General features: G+C 47.6%; 1 protein-coding gene across 1 annotated transcript in view; it reads left to right on the plus strand.

Annotated features, from left to right (window-relative positions):
* The window catches only part of Prep (prolyl endopeptidase), a 95,734-nt gene that overhangs the window by 39,778 nt on the left and 38,178 nt on the right, over positions 1–17,778 (plus strand). The window contains 2 exon segments of the mRNA NM_031324.2: positions 525–630; positions 12,934–13,125. Of these exon segments, the coding sequence (NP_112614.2) occupies positions 525–630; positions 12,934–13,125 (298 nt within the window).

The following is a 17,778-nucleotide window of genomic DNA, read 5'->3' on the forward strand; positions in this document are numbered from 1 at the left end:
CAGAGCTCACACATCTCGGCAGAACTCAAAACTACACCTATGTATTTTCTTTTTCAAAGTAACTTCATTCTCAGATCCTGAGTTCGGAGTAAAGGCGCTGCGTTTGGCGTTCCCTTTTCCCTCCGTTGGGTATAAAATGTCCACTGAAGTCTCTTGGGGAATTTGGTCCCCAGCTGGGGGCGTCGTTTTGACTGACAGGTCGTGGAACCTTGAGTGGGCGTGGCCTGGCTGAAGGAAGTAAGTTACTGTAGGGTGGGCCTGCAGTTTATAGCCCAGCCTGGCATCCCACCTGTCTCTGTTTCCTGATCCACCCAGATGTGATCAAGCTCCTACTGCCAGACCTTCCTGGTCATGGATGACTGTGACGCCTTAAACCACAAACTCAAATGAATCCTCTTTCCTTCCAGGTTCTTCTTCCAGCTATGTGGTCACATGGATGAGAATAGTCATTAATGCATAGTTAACGAATCGGCCAAGAACAGGTCCGTGACTTGGGCTTATGCGCTGTTTCCGCCTCTTTGCAGTTATCCGATGACGGTCGCTATGTCTTGTTATCGATCTGGGAGGGATGTGATCCAGTGAATCGGCTGTGGTACTGTGACCTCCAGCAGGGATCCAATGGTATCAACGGTAAGTCATTTTCAGACCCATCGAATTACCCCAGGATAGTCCATTAAAAGGTGATTTTACCCTCTGCACTTACTTGTGGTAAGATCTCTTGTGCCCCGGGAGAAGCTGGAGTACTGGTCTGGAGCTGTTCAAAGTCATCCAGTTGTTAGGACGCAAACTGTCACAGGCAGGTTGCCACCGACCACTCAGGCGGAGGACACCGCGGGAGAAGCAGGGCTCTGGTACTCAGGAAGACACAGGTTTGGCGCCATGACAGACAGACACAGAACACTCAGGGTGGCTTGAATCTGCTGCGATTTTACCGAAATCCGCTTCGTGGTTATACACAATGCTTGAACAGGAGCTAATTTTTTGACCCCTTGCCAGGGTACACTCAAACAATAACCAAGAAAAAGTTTAACAGTTTACATGAAGTTCAGAACAGAAAGCAAGGCAGGAAATAAATTTTCCTGAGAATCAGACTGGTGCCAGACGGTGGTCATAAACCTCATTTACCTCAATCTCTAAATATCATCTCTCGGATAACAACAGGACAGCCAACTGTAAGGAGTCTTTAGTCTTTTACTCTTTCTTAGCCAATATTCATGTAATTGTCTTTTTAAAGAAAGGATAGTTGCTTTTGATAATAGGCAAGCACGGGGACGTGATCTGGCCAAGCATTCTATAAAATTTAAAGAATAATATAATACTCTCTTTCCATCAATATTAACCCATCTGTCACCTTCTTCATCACATGTCCCTGTGTAGGGCAATGGTTCCGCGGTGGTCCTGTATCCTCTCATGCTGTTTCTACCTGAAGGAGGGGCCCACCACCTTCCTCTAATTAAATAATGTTCTCTTCCATGTAACTCCTTGATAGGAGTTCCTAAATGTTTGTATTTTTTTATAATTGACGGGACTCTCCCCTCTAATAGCTAGCACCTTACTTCTTTCACTATCTAGGAGGTCTGGATTTTCCACAGTTAATGCTTCTTCTTGTAAGTTATTGATCACATCTCTGAGTTTCCTTCTGTTTCTACTTAATTTTTGCGAGTGCTTTCAAAAGAGGCATGATCCATAAAGACCAAATCGGGTCTCGATGATCCTGTTAGTAGAGAAAGAAACAAAAGAGCAAATATGTAACTCCTGATCATACCGAAATCAGCTAGGCAGAAAGTGGAGGAGGAAGTGGCCAAGTGTCTCCAGGAGACCAAGGAAGTTCTGAGGAGCGCATATCTCTGGTCTGCTGATCACGATTGTTTCACATCAGACAGGCGCCACTGGAGCTGGCCCAGCAGCAGGTGGTTAATATAAGGGCGAGTATTTACCGGAGTAACCGGTAATCATGCGATGACCCTTCCTGAGCTGTACACACAGGAGCAGCCTGATTGTGCTTTCTGAAGCTTCCCATGTCACCATAGTGAGCGCAGAACCAGCCCCTTAAAAGGGCAGTCACCAGGCAGGTAGCACAGGCCTTTAACCCCAGCACCGTGTGGGCAGAGGCAGGTGGATCTGTCAGTCTGAGGCCAGCGTGGGCTGACGGCCATCTCAAAGGTGCCCGTCATGCCCTCAGACATTAAAGCCTTTCAGCTCCATAACTTACTATGGTGACGTTTGACCAGCTGTGAAAATCTATCACATACGCTGACGTCCAGATGAGGACACCAAACAGACTAGTTAGTGTAAAATAGCCCTTTCACATGGGCTTTCAGAATATACAATTTATATCTATAGTTTGTTTGCCTCGTTGATAGTCCCTAACATTCAGTTACAAAGATAATTCCTTCTGATTGGGAACTACATCATTCTGAACAAGGATTGTCATTCTGACTATCACAGAGCACGTTAGTAGGATGGTCAGTAATTTACTCTAGTGCTGTGTGCATATATATATATATACACACACACCATACATACATATAATTTTATTTAAATATATTTATATAAAATATATTATATATTAACATATTGTGTATATTTAAATAAATATATATTATTTTATTTAAAAAGGTAGAGGCACCTATTTTGGTCTCAAAACTACAATCACCACCGTTCACCTTCTCTGTGAGGGAGAAGCCACAACTGGTAGTTATTCTGAGTCTCTGTATAGCCCAGCCCGTGCCTTTAGGTTGACCCCAAATGAAAACTGCTCCTGTCAGTGAGCTTGCACTTCTTAGGTGGTAGAAAAGGATTTGGGCTTCCCCTGGCTTATTAAAATTCCCAGTTACAATGTTGCTTTTTGAGAGAGAGAGAGAGAGAGAGAGAGAGAGAGAGAGAGCGAGCTAGCGCGAGCTGTTTGTATTTTCTGTTTATAACTTGGAGTCTTTACATTATTAAGCAGGCTTATGCTATTAAAAGATACTAGCTAGCAAATTTAAACACTCAGATTGCTTAGCTTCAAATCGGTAAGGCTGTCCCACCCACGTGTTAGCACACTGAGCCGCACCTGCTGCCAGAGAGCAGTGTCCATTTGCCAGGAGGATGCTTGTGGGTGTGTGTAGGGGAGACGCTGATGGGGTGGGGGAAGGGAGGTATATACAGGAGAATCCTACTGCAGGAGAGTCGGCTTATGGGATGTGGGGACCATTCAGGCAAGTGTGAGCTCAGTGAACCCGCAGGCTGATGCTGTTTCTCCTCCAGAGAGGCCTCACCTCTAAGCTTTTGGCTTTGCGGTTGTTGAGCGAGGCTTACCTGTCCTGTGCTTTAATCGTGTCTACAGAATAGACACAGCCAGCAGAAACACCTGAGTTAGTGTGTTTGGTTAACTGGAGACCTTACCTGGCCAGGTCAGTAACCTTTGCTACAAGCTCATGGGACCCCACACAAAGAAGTGGAGCAAATGGGTCTGGTGTCCCTTATGTCCCAAGGTAACAGTTTGCATACGGTTACTGAGCTGGTCAGGTTGGAGGTCACTGAAAGAGGGTCATTGTTTCAGTCAGACTTCACAGGCAAGCTGACTTCAGGTGACCATCGGGGAGGGTGGATCTGAGGCTGAGGGCTGCTTACCAATGAGCCTTCTGCAGTGACAGCTGCCAGTTCTTGGGCAGTGGGGGCCTGTTACTTTTTCAATTTATTTATTTATTATTATTAATTTCGAGGTTTATTTGTGTATATGTGTGTATGTATATATGTATGTAGTGTGTGTATATATGTGTGTGTATGGGTGTGTGTATGGGTACATGTGTGTATGGGTGTGTGTGTGCATGTGTATGGGTTTGTGTGTGTGTATGGTGTGTGTGTATGGGTGTGTGTATGGGTGTGTGTGTGTATGGGTGTGTGTATGTGTGTGTGTATGGGTGTGTGTATGGGTGTGTGTGTGCATGTGTATGGGTTTGTGTGTGTATGGTGTGTGTGTATGTGTGTATGTATGTGAGTGTGTGTGTGCGTGTGTATGGGTGTGTGTGTATCTGTGGGTGTGTGTATATGGTGTGTGTGTGTATGGGTGTGTGTATGGGTGTGTGTATGGGTGTGTGTATGTATGTGTGGGTGTGTGTATATGTGTGTGTGGGTGAGTGTGTATGGGTGTGTGTATGGGTGTGTGTATGTGTGTGTATGTGTGTGTGTATGGGTGTGTGTGTATGTGTGTGTGTATGGGTGTGTGTATATGTGTGTGTGAGTGTGTATGGGTGTGTGTGTATGGGTGTGTGTGTATGGTGTGTGTATGTGTGTGTGTATGGGTGTGTGTGTATGGTGTGTGTATGTGTGTGTATGGGTGTGTGTATATCTGTGGGTGTGTGTATGTATGTGTGGGTGTGTGTATGTGTGTGTGTATGGGTGTGTGTATGTATGTGTGGGTGTGTGTATGTGTGTGTGTGGGTGAGTGTGTATGGGTGTGTATGGGTGTGTGTGTACGTATGTGTGTGTATGGGTATGGGTGTGTGTGTGGGGGGGAGGAGTATGTATGGGTGTGTGTATGTGTGTGTATGGGTATGCCTGTGTATGGGTATGTGTGTGTATGGGTGTGTGTGGGGGGGGTGAGTGTGTATGGGTGTGTATGGGTGTGTGTGTGTGTGTGTGTGTGTGTGTGTGTTTTGCCCGCATCTTCTCTGCTGAGCCCTCTCTCCACTCTCACTTTTCATAATTACCACTTCACTAGCTTTAGGTTTGTGAATAACAGAAACCACAGTGGTTGGGATTGGCCCTCGGCGCCACTCATTTTCATATGTAGGTTCAAAAGTCAGTTGCGTGGGACAGCGTTAGAGCATCCCGTGTGTTATCACTGGTTCACTGCGAGTCGGTCATATGGTCACAGCTATTTTAAGAAGCAAAGCAGTTGTCCCCTGATGTCCTGATAGGGATTCCAGGACCCCTGGCAGACAGCAGCATCCACAAGTCTGTTATAAACTGTCATAGTGTTCCCTTGGGAGCCCCACATCCGTCTGTGGGTTTCACATCCTTTCTGGACGTAATGAGAGGGGAGACGTATGGATACGTTGTAAACGGTTCCCGCTCTGCGTTATCTGTGGGCTATGAAGTCTAATGTTCATACAGATGCATTTTTTTTCTTTAGCATCTTCTAATCGGTCTGGCTGGCTGGATCAGGGGCTGTAGATCCCACAGCGGTTGAGGGTTAACTCTGAAGAGATTAAGTCAGCGTAGTTGCTAAAAAGGAGACACCACAGATGGGACTAACGGTCGTTAAGTTACTTGCATAGTTCATTTTAATTACAGCTGAGTACCTTGATGTGAAGGCTGTTTTTCCCTCTCGAGATACCTGTATCTGCAAATGGAAAAATAGTACCTGTTTCACAGAGAATTATAAAAAAACAGTGAAAATGCCCCGAAAGGGACTGAGCAGGGTTTGGGTCCCCAGCCTACAGAGGGCGCTCTCTTTTGTCCTTTTCCTCGACAGAAGTTGAGATTTGCAATCACAACATTTTGCTTTTAGATGACAGAACGGCAGGCTAAGGTCAGCTTTTTTTTTCGCCATTTTTTTTCTTTGGTTGGTTGGTTGGTTGGTTTTTAATGTTACCCCCAGTACAGGTTTTGATTATTACTTTGTTTACTACAAAGCCAGAGCCATATCGGAAGAGTTCTCTGTGTGTGCCTCTGTGGTGACTGGTGGGAAGGGTCCATTGTGCAGGCTGATGTTAGGGATTGTGTCGAATTGGTAGGCGTGAATAACCTCCCTCCGGCTCTGGATCTGCTCCCTGTTGCTGTAAAATTATAAAAATGGTTGTCTTTTATCCCCACTATATCTAGCACCACAGTGCCCCAAGGTATCTGGTAGATATCTTGCCAGAAGCACACATCCCAATTCTGTGGCAGCTTAGTGTCTCCAGCTGCCCCACACTCTCTTAAACTTAAACCGACACATGAAAGAACACACAGCACAATAACCTCTGATCCAACTGATAAGATATAATTGCCCACCTAGACATACAAAGCCCTGTACACACCCATCCCTTAAGAACATTCATAACAACCTGTAAATACACAGAGCGGAATCTTAACGTCCGCCTCCATGTTCTCTCTGCGGCTTCTCCTCCAGTCTCCTCCTCTTCCCTCAAACTTTTCTCCCGCCCACCCTTCTTTCTCGTCCAATGGCAGGCCTCGTTCTATCTTGTCCCTGGCTTCACCTGTGTAATGACATCATCCCACAGCTCCCCACTTTCATCGCCCTACTTAAGAGAAGGGGTGGCCATGGCACTTAAATATACTGTCTACCTTGGATGTTGATGAGTTAGTCAAGGGTGTATATAGGTGACTAAAAATGACAGGAAATGTTAAAAGACCTCTTCTTCTCTGTTGAGGGGGATGTATTCCTTTCGGTAAGTTTAAAACCACTTTCTCTGGTTTTAACCTTTCCCCTTCAGAGGCAGAAAGAACTATTAGGATGTCTCAAATAAATTAATTCTTTATTAAGACACTACAGAGTTGGCTTCCTCGAGAAGCGAGGCGCTTAGTTGGTCATTTCCTCTGTGCACGCCAGCACTGGAGGCAACGGCAGTCTCTCTGAGAGATGTAGTTAACCTCATTTTTAAAGAGATGGAAGTGTGTCTTCGCTTCAGGAAAGCCATAAGAAGTTATATTTCAAGTTAATCTTCGCCCAGGAAACAAATCAGTCCCCAGCGAGAAGCAGGCTTTAGAACCAGCAACGGGGAGAGGTTGGGAATTGAATTCCGTTGGCCTCAGAGTGAACATACGAACCAAATGGGCAGCACCGAAGGGGTTAAGGAATTAAGCCAGGTCTCTTCTGAAAAAGTTATTTTCCTGTTGTTCTTCTCACTTGTAAGTAACAAAGAAGTATGTGCCCCATGGTGCATACTTTTCTCCCTTTTTTGCAAATCACTCTGCAGCACAAAGGCCTCTTTTGGAAATGTCTGCAGGCGTGGAAGGCCCTGGCCCTTCAGCTGTTCTCTCGGCACCCAGCATAGTGATGTCTGCATTGTGGTTTGCCCTGGAGTTATCTGTATTTAGATGCTGATTCCGCTGCCCCAAGGACAGCTGCCTAGTCAGGTGCTCAGGACTCAGGTGACTTCACCAGAACCTTCTCCCCATTGAATTTGTAAAATACAGGTGAGGGCAGGTACAGGGTAGGAGGCCTGTCATTGGAGGAGAAGGAAGGATGGGCAGGAGAAAAGTTTGAAGGAAGAGGAGGAGACAGAAACGGAGAGAGAGGAGATGGAAGGTAGCCGCGGCGGGGAGAATGTGGAAGCTGACGTTAAGATTCCACTCTGTGTATTTACAGGTTGTTATGAATGGTCTTAAGGGATGAATGTGTACTGGGCTCTGTATGTTTAGCTGGGCAATTCTATCTTATCAGTTGGATCTAAGATTATTGTGTTGTGTGTTCTTTCATGTGGCAGTTTGAGTGTAGGAAAGTGTGCAGCGGCTGGAGACAGTGGGCCGCCATGGAGTTGGGATGTGTGTGTCTGTCATGGTGGCAACCTGCCTTGGGAACTAGATAGGCAGAGAGACTGCTGGCGGCTCAGAGAGAGGCCTTCCACAGTGCGATATGGGATGGAGCAGAGCGGGTGAGAGGCTTTGCTGATTCAGACATCTAGCAGATATCTCGGGGCGCTGCGGTGCTGGATCTAGTTGGGGTAAAAGACAGCTTTTTATTTTTTATGTATTCACAACACTTTACCCCGTGTTCACTGATGCTTCTTCGCCGACTGTAGCAAATCCGCCTATGTGTGCTGCAGCAAAGAACGGATAATGGAAACACAGTATATTTACCAGGTGGAATACTACGCAGCCGTGAAGAAAAATGCAGTCACCAAAGTGTGCAGAAAAATGGATGGGTTTTACTAACTGTGTAATATTCAGTGAGGGAGTTCACAGCATCTCAGAAAGGAAAAGAAAACATCTCACAGGGAACCTAGCCAGGAATGTATGTACAGATTTCAACAAAGATAAACACGGGTACAGTGTAACTTGTAGAAAAGACAGTGAGAAAGGCTAAATGTTAGGGGATGCTGTAATGGACACAAGTTCAAAAGAGGGTATGAAGCTGATTGTTTTTTAGTTCTAACCGTCGTGGATTTTGGGGGTTTGGCGGTAGGCAAGTGCGTGTGAACATTTGCTAGCAAGACTGTGAGATCCACTGGGACGCTGCAGTCCACAGCTGCTCAGTGGTTGTTCCTGCATAGAAGGTCATTGAGACCCAGACACCTCGGACCTGGATAGTTTCTGTGCGTGATGCTTGCTTTTAAATTCCAAGTCTGTTATCATACAGTCAATTTAATTTAAACAAGAACCCTCTTACGTTTTACTGCCGTTTTGACACATTCCACCACGGGTCCTTACCCTGACGAGCTGTATTACAGCCAGAGTCAGCTCTTCAGAACTTGGCGACGTGCCCACAGGCTTAGCTGAGGCTTTGGAGTTCAGCAGAGCCTGGTTATTCAAGTAGCTTTGCTCTCTTCTCTTCGGGCTCACCCCTCTTCGGGCTCACCCCTGTGTACCACAGAGCCAGAGGAGTTTCCTGTGTGTCTTGGGTCTGATCCACACTCCAGTGATGTCGGGGGGGGGGCGGCGAAATAAATATTTCATATCAGGAAATGCTTTATTGTCGGGGGTACATTTTAAAAATCTGACATTTTACCGGGCCAAGATTTAATGTCAACAAATGTCATAGTCCAAGAAACCAATGAAGCTTTCTGGTTATCTTCAAACGTTTGAGAGGCAGCTAATAACTTTACTTACATTGTTGTTCTAAGACACGAGGGATGTGTGCACACTTGTGTGCGTGCGCGTGCGTGTGAACTGTGTATGTGAACAACTTTCGGTTACCGTAGAGTAGGTCACCTACTGAGTACTTGTTTGAGGGGAGCAATTTGCCACTTAAAAAGTTAAGTGTGATCTCGCCTCCTATGCAGAGTTTAGCCTCATGAAATAGAACGGTGAGGTCTCTGGTCTGGGAGTTTGCCTGATCATCGTGTATTCTGAGTAACCTCTGAATTGAAACTAAACGCTGTAAACACCGACACAGGGTTTTCCCGATGCACTGTTGGCTGTGGCAGAAAGGGAACGTAAGTCGTGGAGGACAGAAATAGGATGAAAGCACAAATCCAGGGACAGAGACTGGCTTGTCCCAAATGATTGTGCTGGGCAAGGAGGTGGCTGGTGATACCTGTGCTCTTCTCCGTGATTGGTAGCTGAAACATCCAGTCATGGAAGGTCCAAGATGTCTACCAGGGATGCTTTACCCTGGCATTAGTGCAAGAGCTAGAGACAAGAAAGAATTTTCCCCAGATGCATGAGAGGCACTGACATTCAAGTGGAATCAACAGAGGTCTAGAACCTAAAGAATCTAAAGTGTGCCTGTGTTGGTTGTATTCAAAGGGGCAAGCATAAGGAAATACAGACCTCTGAAAGATCCAATCCAGGCCCAAGGGTCTCACAGACAAGGGTTTCAAAAGATATCAGCGTTGCACAGTGAGAGAATGTCACACAGAGGCATTTGCCAGCATGAGTAGAGTCAAGTCAGTAGGCACAGCAGACTGTAAACTGTGTTAAACACACTCTTGGGGGGGCAGTGGTGGTTACGGTTTTTCTCTGTAGCCATGGCTGTCTCGAACTTGGAGATCTGCCTGTCTCTGCCCCCTCAGACAGAGTGCTTTGATTAAAGGTGTATATCACCACCGGTAGCTCTGGGATTAAACACACTTTAAAAACTAAATCACACTTTAAAAACTAAATCACAATTAAAACAATAAAACAACCTTTGGTGTGTACATAAGAAACAAAGTCTGTCAACGGCCATCGGATTTAGAGAATGAGTGAGACTTTTATGAGGCGAGCACGTGGCCTTTGCTGTTAAGAATATAGCTACTCGTGAGAGGAAATTAAACACATTTAAGAGATATTCAGTGAAAAGGAACGGGAAGAAGTTCGTAAAGTGCAGCCCGCCACAAAGGGGGAAGACATGAGTTATTGGACGTGAAGAACAAGCCTCTACAAATGACAGACTGCAGGTTGGAAGCAGCCATTTTGCAGAAGGCAGCTCAGAGAAGCTAACAGGTGAAGAATGGCTGCTCTCAGGCTATGCCCTGACAGTGATGCAGCTGTCTCCGTAAATATCTAAAACCTATTACTCTAGATAAAGCACTGTGTTCATGAGCGCCTCCAGTGAGTTTCGTTTGAGTATTGTAATTCTGGGGACAGTGGCTAGCGGTCTGACCTCTGAGTTTAGGGAGCGCGTGAACACATACATACAAGTTAAAAATGGCCTCGCAACCGTTCACATGCGGTTGATTATCTAGTCTTTCTGTGGTGGGTGGGGCGAATGGCAGAATCCTGTCAGATGCACAGGCTTGAAGGTGTGTGCAGGTAATGACCCGAGATTCATACGTCATTCCCAGCGAGTTCAGAGTGTTCTTCAGTGATGTATAGAACATTCTTTAAGTCAAAGGCTGTTCTTGATACACTGAAAAGTATTAAAATAAGACTGGAAGGCTGGAGAGATGGCTCAGTTGTTGAGAGCACTGGCTGCTCTTTCTGAGGACCCAGAATTCTCAGCACCTACATGGCAGCTCACAAATATTTGTGACTCGAGTTCCAGGGAATCTGACACCCTCATTCAGACACACATGCAAGTGAAACACGGACACACAGACAAATCATCCAAAAGTAAACGAAAGACCAGATGTATTCTTTGAGCACAGTGAGTTTAGACGGATGTCAGTAATAACCAAAGACTGAACAGACCTCACCAGGGTTCTCTGAAAGACCTGAGTTGCAGAGGAATGTCTGTGGTGACGGTTTAAAGGCAGCTGTAAAAGGAGGCGGACGTCCGGCGTTTGTGCATGCTAAGGAAGGGAGAAAACGTGCACAGAGAACAGCGCCTGTGTGACGTGTCACGCTGCCCGCAAACCTTACCGTGCTGCATTTATCCATTGCCAGCGGCATTCGTTATCGTTTCGAAATATTGATCCTTCACACTTGGGGATGTCATGGTTTTATTTTGATGTTTCCTTCAAAAAAAGGTCTTAGTTGTTTTTGGTTTTTTTTTTTTTTTTCTCTTGTTTGTCTTCGTTTAGATCCCACATTCTGTGCTAGGTGCATTCCTAAGTGTTTTGTTAAGGGTGCCTCCACTATAAATGAAGCCCTTCTCACTTTGTTTTTGTTTTATATTTAGATTTTTATTTTTACTGCTAGTTTTATTGGTCTTAAATTATTTTTAAAAAATAATTTCACTGAATTTTTATTGTGGGGTAGATACCAACAGTCGCTTTAAAAATAGTTTTCATGTTTCCTGTGATTCTTAGTTGATGGTTGAGGAAATAAGGCTAAACCAGGGGGCAAAGGGATCACCCAAGGGCTGGAGAGATGGCTCAGCGGTTAAGAGCACTGACTGCTCTTCCAGAGGTCCTGAGTTCAAATCCCAGCAACCACATGGTGGCTCACAACCATCTATAATGGGATCTGATGCCCTCTTCTGGTGTGTCTGAAGACAGCTAGAGTGTACTCATATATACTAAATAAATAAATCTTAAAAAAAAAAAAAGAGATCACCCAAAGTCACACAGCTGAGCAGTGGGAGAGAGCAGGCTACTCATCAGATGTCTGACCACAGGACTGGCTCTCCTCCTGGGTTGGCATTGCACTTTGCCTGGTGTGTTTAACTGGACAACACGTCATGCAAAGATATCCTGTGGGTGCAACTATGACCTGAGTGTCGGGTACTTACAGAAGATAGTGGAGTAGGAACGAATTGTCCAGACTAAAATAGAAGTTTCCTGTGGAGTTGAAGGCAAGAAGTGTTTAGAGAACTCATGTATACATTTTCTAAGACAGCCACCGAGTGAGTCTCTGTGTCAGGCACATCATGAAGCAGGCGTCGTCCAGTGAGCTTTTTCCTCATTCAGGGTGCTACACAGGGAGCCATTTACAGAATGGTAGCAAATGCTGTGAAGAGTTTTATTGATGGCCACCGCGTACCACATCCTAGGAATGAAGGACTGGAGAACGCTGTTACTTCACTCAGTAGCTTTTATTTGTAAGTTTAAAATGGCTGCAGGCTGAGCATGAAGAGGCCAGCAAACCGATAATACACACTCCACTCTAACACCGAGTTAGAAGTGGCTGGCCATCGGACAGTGGGCCAGGTAGAGGACACTGCCTGTGGCTTGCGGAGCACCACTAGAGTTCAGCAGGGGAGGCCAGAGTTTGAGTGTGTCAAGTTGAGAAAGGACTCTTTTATGGTGTGGGAGCTTAATTCGGAGTGTAATGGGAAGAAGGGCCTGGAAGGTTCAGAGGCACCATCGTGGACCAGGTTGGTGGGTTAAGACGTTGCGCTGCCTGGAATAGAGTATACCAAGAATGGTCATGGGAAAACCAGGCAGAAAGCTTTGCACCAGGACTTCTGAGATGTGAGCGGGCTGCTGCCTTGCTGACTTTGTAGCATCTCTGACCTGTGCCACTAGATGGCCTCACCTCCTAAGTCATGGCACCCAAAACTCGCCGTAGACCTTCCAAAGGCTGCTTGGATTTAGAGGGTCTGTTGCCCCCACCCCAGCCCCGGTTGAGGGCCACTGCTGTAGACCAGACTTAGGGATGTTGTAGGGCGGCAGGAAGAATGGGAAAGTCAGGCTTTGATTTGAGACTTGCTCAGGTAGAAGAAGATCTAACAGGTGTGTGGAGCGGTAGGGCAGGAGACGAGGTCCTTCAGTCTCCCTTTAGCGCTGGGGTTTTTCGATGGCTCCTTGGCACCTACCCACAGCTAGCCCTTGTTCTTCCGTGTGTGCTGGATCTCCCAGTACCATCTGTCCGCGCTGTAGACTTTGTCGAAAGAAAAGAGCCTCTCCCCTCCCTGCGTGGAGACCTACATCGTCCCCTCAGCCTCAGAGATGACAGAAGTGCTTGCTTTCTTCCCAGGGATCCTGAAGTGGGTAAAACTGATAGACAACTTTGAAGGGGAGTACGATTACATAACCAACGAGGGTACGGTGTTCACCTTCAAGACCAACCGCAACTCCCCCAATTACCGGCTGATCAACATCGACTTCACGGACCCCGACGAGTCCAAGTGGAAAGTTCTCGTTCCGGAGCACGAGAAAGATGTCTTAGGTGAGTGAGGCAGGCAGCTGCTTGGGAACTGCTCTTGAGAACCTTGAAAGGTCGGTCCCTCGTGGTCTGCTGACCTGTTACTCTGTAAAGAGCCTGTGGCTTGTGATTGTTAGGACGGCCGTGCCTAAGCAGCGTATGCTGCCTGGCTAAAGGACTGACAGTTCTTAGCTTTGCACTTTTGGGTCACCTTCGCCGTTTGTGTTTACCTGTTGTAGATGTGAGGGTGGGACTTCCAGTCAACTTGCTGGAAAAGAGAATAGACGGCCCTCTTCTTAATCAAAAGCTGCCATGGGCACTTACTCATCTTATCAAAAATAATATGCCGACCTATAAATGAATGTATGAAAACTGAATTTATCTAGAAGGCCCACTAGTATTTTACTGGGTTTTTACACAAAAGAGGATTCAGTCACCACTTCCGACCAACGAAGAGTTTGCTTGCTGGAAGTGAGCTTCTGTGGTAAGTTTAGTGAGGAAGTCTCAGCCCATTTAGAAATGTATCATATATGGTGGAGAATTGCACCCAGGCTAGAGATTAGCTTCTTCTCAGAGAAGGCATTCCTGCTGTGTTCTCCAGTGCACTCCTGCACTCCTGCAGTGTGTTCTCCAGTGCACTCAGGCACTCCTGCAGTGTGTTCTCCAGTGCACTCAGGCACTCCCGCAGTGTGTTCTCCAGTGCACTCAGGGACTCCCGCAGTGTGTTCTCCAGTGCACTCCTGCACTCCTGCAGTGTGTTCTCCAGTGCACTCCTGCACTCCTGCAGTGTGTTCTTCAGTGCACTCCTGCACTCCTGCAGTGTGTTCTCCAGTGAACTCCTGCACTCCTGCAGTGTGTTCTCTAGTGCACTCAGGCACTCCTGCAGTGTGTTCTCCAGTGCACTCCTGCACTCCCGCAGTGTGTTCTCCAGTGTACTCAGGCACTCCTGCAGTGTGTTCTCCAGTGCACTCCTGCAGTGTGTTCTCCAGTGCACTCCTGCACTCCTGCAGTGTGTTCTCCAGTGCATTCCTGCACTCCCACAGTGTGTTCTCCAGTGCACTCAGGCACTCCTGCAGTGTGTTCTCCAGTGCACTCCTGCACTCCCGCAATGTGTTCTCCAGTGCACTCCTGCACTCCTGCAGTGTGTTCTCCAGTGCATTCCTGCACTCCTGCAGTGTGTTCTCCAGTGCATTCCTGCACTCCTGCAGTGTGTTTTCCAGTGCACTCCTGCACTCCCGCAGTGTGTTCTCCAGTGCACTCAGGCACTCCTGCAGTGTGTTCTCCAGTGAGTGCACTCAGGCACTCCTGCAGTGTGTTCTCCAGTGCATTAAGGCACTCCCACAGTGTGTTCTCCAGTGCATTAATAGGCATATGCGATCAGCCATGGAGATCCAGGTTCACATCTGGACGTGTAAGGAACCCTTTCTTCTGTCCACTGTGCTTTGCAGGGATTTAAGTCTGGTATTGCTACAGTGGACAGCAGAGAGCTGGTCTCAGGGTCAGAACTTCCCATGGGCATTTCCCACTGTGTCTTTTCTACAGTTTGATGTTTGGGGTTTACTTGGTCTTCTCCCCAGCCCGGGGCATTTGGCTGTGTTTCGTCTTGTGTTAAGATCCCTGCTTTCAGACCCCATGCCAGGATCAGATAAACCCCATGACGGCCCTACCTGTTCTTCCCTGGAAAACCCACACTGCGGCTCCAGGGCCCAGCCTGGCACAGGCTTTGCACTAAGGTTACAGCTGGTCCTGTCCCCAAGATCCCTGTGTAGCCTTGGCCGCAGCTGTGGTCGAGTAGTTCTTTGTCTACCAGTGCTCCTCACGTTGGGAAAACTCACAGCACACCAGGAGTGCCTTCCTGTCTTCCACAAGGCTGCCCCCCTCGCTCTTAAGTTGTAGAGCAGATGCTGGACCATTTCATTTCCTTGAACGACCTCCGGTCAAGACCCTTCCAGAGTCACTTTGAGCGCCTGCTGACTTCTGTCCACACTGAGGCAGAACTATCCCCACGAGGTGGGTGCAGGCAGGAGCACTGCCAAGGTCCCACGCTTGGTCGTACTCCATGGTATTGACACATCTTGGTGTGTCTGAAGGAAACTGTGTAAGCCTGAGTCTTTAAGATACCCTGGTGATTTTAGGCCCAGCTTGGGTTGGAGTGGTGATTCTTGTAGAAGGAGCCATCATGGACGCTGTCGGTGTTTCCAAGCCCTCTGAGTTTTCTACCATTTAAAGTAAAAGGAAGACTGTGAAATGTACTGTAAGCAACATCCTATGTCATTTACGGACAATCCAAATTAAGAGCTGGCAGTTGAGGGTGCCAGTTTCCTTCTCAAAAGCTGTGGCTCTGTAGACTGAGAAGGGAGGTGTCAGTATTCTTACACTCCTCACTTCAAAAGAAGCAGAGTTTGCAGGACATCGTCAGGGCAGAGTGTACTGTTGCAGGACGCTGTCAGCACAGAATGCACTGTTGCAGGACACTGTCAGCGCAGAATGCACTGTTGCAGGACACCGTCAGGGCAGAATACACTGTTGCAGGACACTGTCAGCGCAGAATGCACTGTTGCAGGACACCGTCAGGGCAGAATGCACTGTTGCAGGACGCTGTCAGCACAGAATGCACTGTTGCAGGACACTGTCAGGGCAGAATACACTGTTGCAGGACACTGTCAGCACGGAATGCACTGTTGCAGGACACTGTCAGGGCAGAATGCACTGTTGCAGGACACTGTCAGGGCAGAATGCACTGTTGCAGGACGCTGTCAGCACAGAATGCACTATTGCAGGACACTGTCAGCGCAGAATGCACTGTTGCAGGACACCGTCAGGGCAGAGTGTACTGTTGCAGGACGCTGTCAGCGCAGAATGCACTGTTGCAGGGTACCATCAGCACAGAATGCACTGTTGCAGGACACTGTCAGCGCAGAATGCACTGTTGCAGGACACCGTCAGGGCAGAGTGTACTGTTGCAGGACACTGTCAGCACAGAATGCACTGTTGCAGGGTACCATCAGCACAGAATGCACTGTTGCAGGACACTGTCAGCACAGAATGCACTGTTGCAGGGTACCATCAGCACAGAATGCACTGTTGTAGGACACGGTCAGCACAGAATGCACTGTTGCAGGACGCTGTCAGCACAGAATGCACTGTTGCAGGACACTGTCAGAGCACAGAATGCACTGTTGCAGGACACCGTCAGCGTAGAATGCACTGTTGCAGGACACTGTCAGCACAGAATGCACTGTTGCAGGACACTGTCAGGGCAGAATGCACTGTTGCAGGACACTGTCAGGGCAGAATGCACTGTTAGTCAGCGCAGAATGCACTATTGTACCTACAATCTAGAGGCGACTCAAAGGACAGCTACGGAGTCAGCTGTCATTTATGATACTCCCCAGGTCTCCTGTCCCTTTCTTACTTGATCCAGTTTATAATCAGATGCACTCATGGTTAATGCAGCTGGGTTGTTCCCTGACAGCCGGGACCTGCCCCATGTCCACCCCGTGCTTCGTTCTCTCTTTAGGACAGTAAGTCACACGAACACATGAGCTACGTTGCTGGACCGAGCCACTCCTGAGCGAGTTACCTGTGGGTGTTATGAATTCTTAGTATCTTTGCTTACGGAGAAGTCTGTGTGGTAATCAAGGCTACCCAAGATGGATGCCCTGTGATCCTCACAGTGGCCGGCGTCCCGAGGTTCTCGTGACAAGTGTCGCATTCTGAGTGTGGGTTTCCGGTTTCTTGGGTCGTGAAAGTCAGCACTCTGAGGAGCGCCATCACAGAACCCGAGGGGAGCTTGTCCTCCCTACACGTCTGAGGCGTGGTTTGCTGCGCTGCCGTTACATCCCTCCCTCCTGGTGCCCTGTCCCTGCTTCGGGCTGGCTTCTGTGTCTGCCATTCTGTGTCCTCCTTCCCCATGTCAGACACATGGTCTGGGCTCTCTGAGAGAGGCTCATTCAGGAAACCCCAGATTCCTGCAGTGACATTCTCTGTGTAACCTGCAAGCCAAGGAAAACCTTTCTTTCCTAAGGTGCTTTTAGTCACTGCATTTATCACAGCAAGCTAGGACACCCTGTTAAACTAAGTCCTGGCAGGTTGCGAGATGTCTCTTTACTTTCCTGCCGGGCTTCGTGCCCAGTGTTCCTCCGGGCGTGTATATCGACACTCATTCTTCCTTCCCGCCAGCCTTCTGCAGACTCCTCTGTTTCATATACAGGATGTCAGATGCACCGTCTTATATACTGCCGTCCTTACATACATTAACCTTCTGTTCAACTGCCTCCCTGGCAGTAGCTAACTAAGCTCCCTCCTCCCCACAACTCACCAAATGCCCCAAGGCAGGCAGACCCCCACCAGCATCACTGTCTTCCAAAACTAAATGGATCTCCTTGTCAATACAGGATTCCTTTCTGTCCCTCCTGATCTTCCCACATCGACACCCGCATTGCTGGGTCCTCCTTTCTCTCTTCACTGTGACCTTCATTCCTCGAGTCACCTCCTATTCTTGTAAAAATATTTGATCTCAGGGCTGGAGAGATGGCAGAGCGGTTAAGAGCATTGGCTGCTCTTCCAGAGGTCCTGAGTTCAATTCCCAGCAACCACATGGTGGCTTAGAACCATCTGTAATGCGATCCGATGCCCTCTTCTGGCACACAGGTGTACATGCAGATAGAGCACTCA

This window comes from Rattus norvegicus, chromosome 20 (assembly GCF_021556685.1).
Source record: "Rattus norvegicus strain SHRSP/BbbUtx chromosome 20, alternate assembly SHRSP_T2T, whole genome shotgun sequence".
Lineage (NCBI taxonomy): Eukaryota > Metazoa > Chordata > Mammalia > Rodentia > Muridae > Rattus > Rattus norvegicus.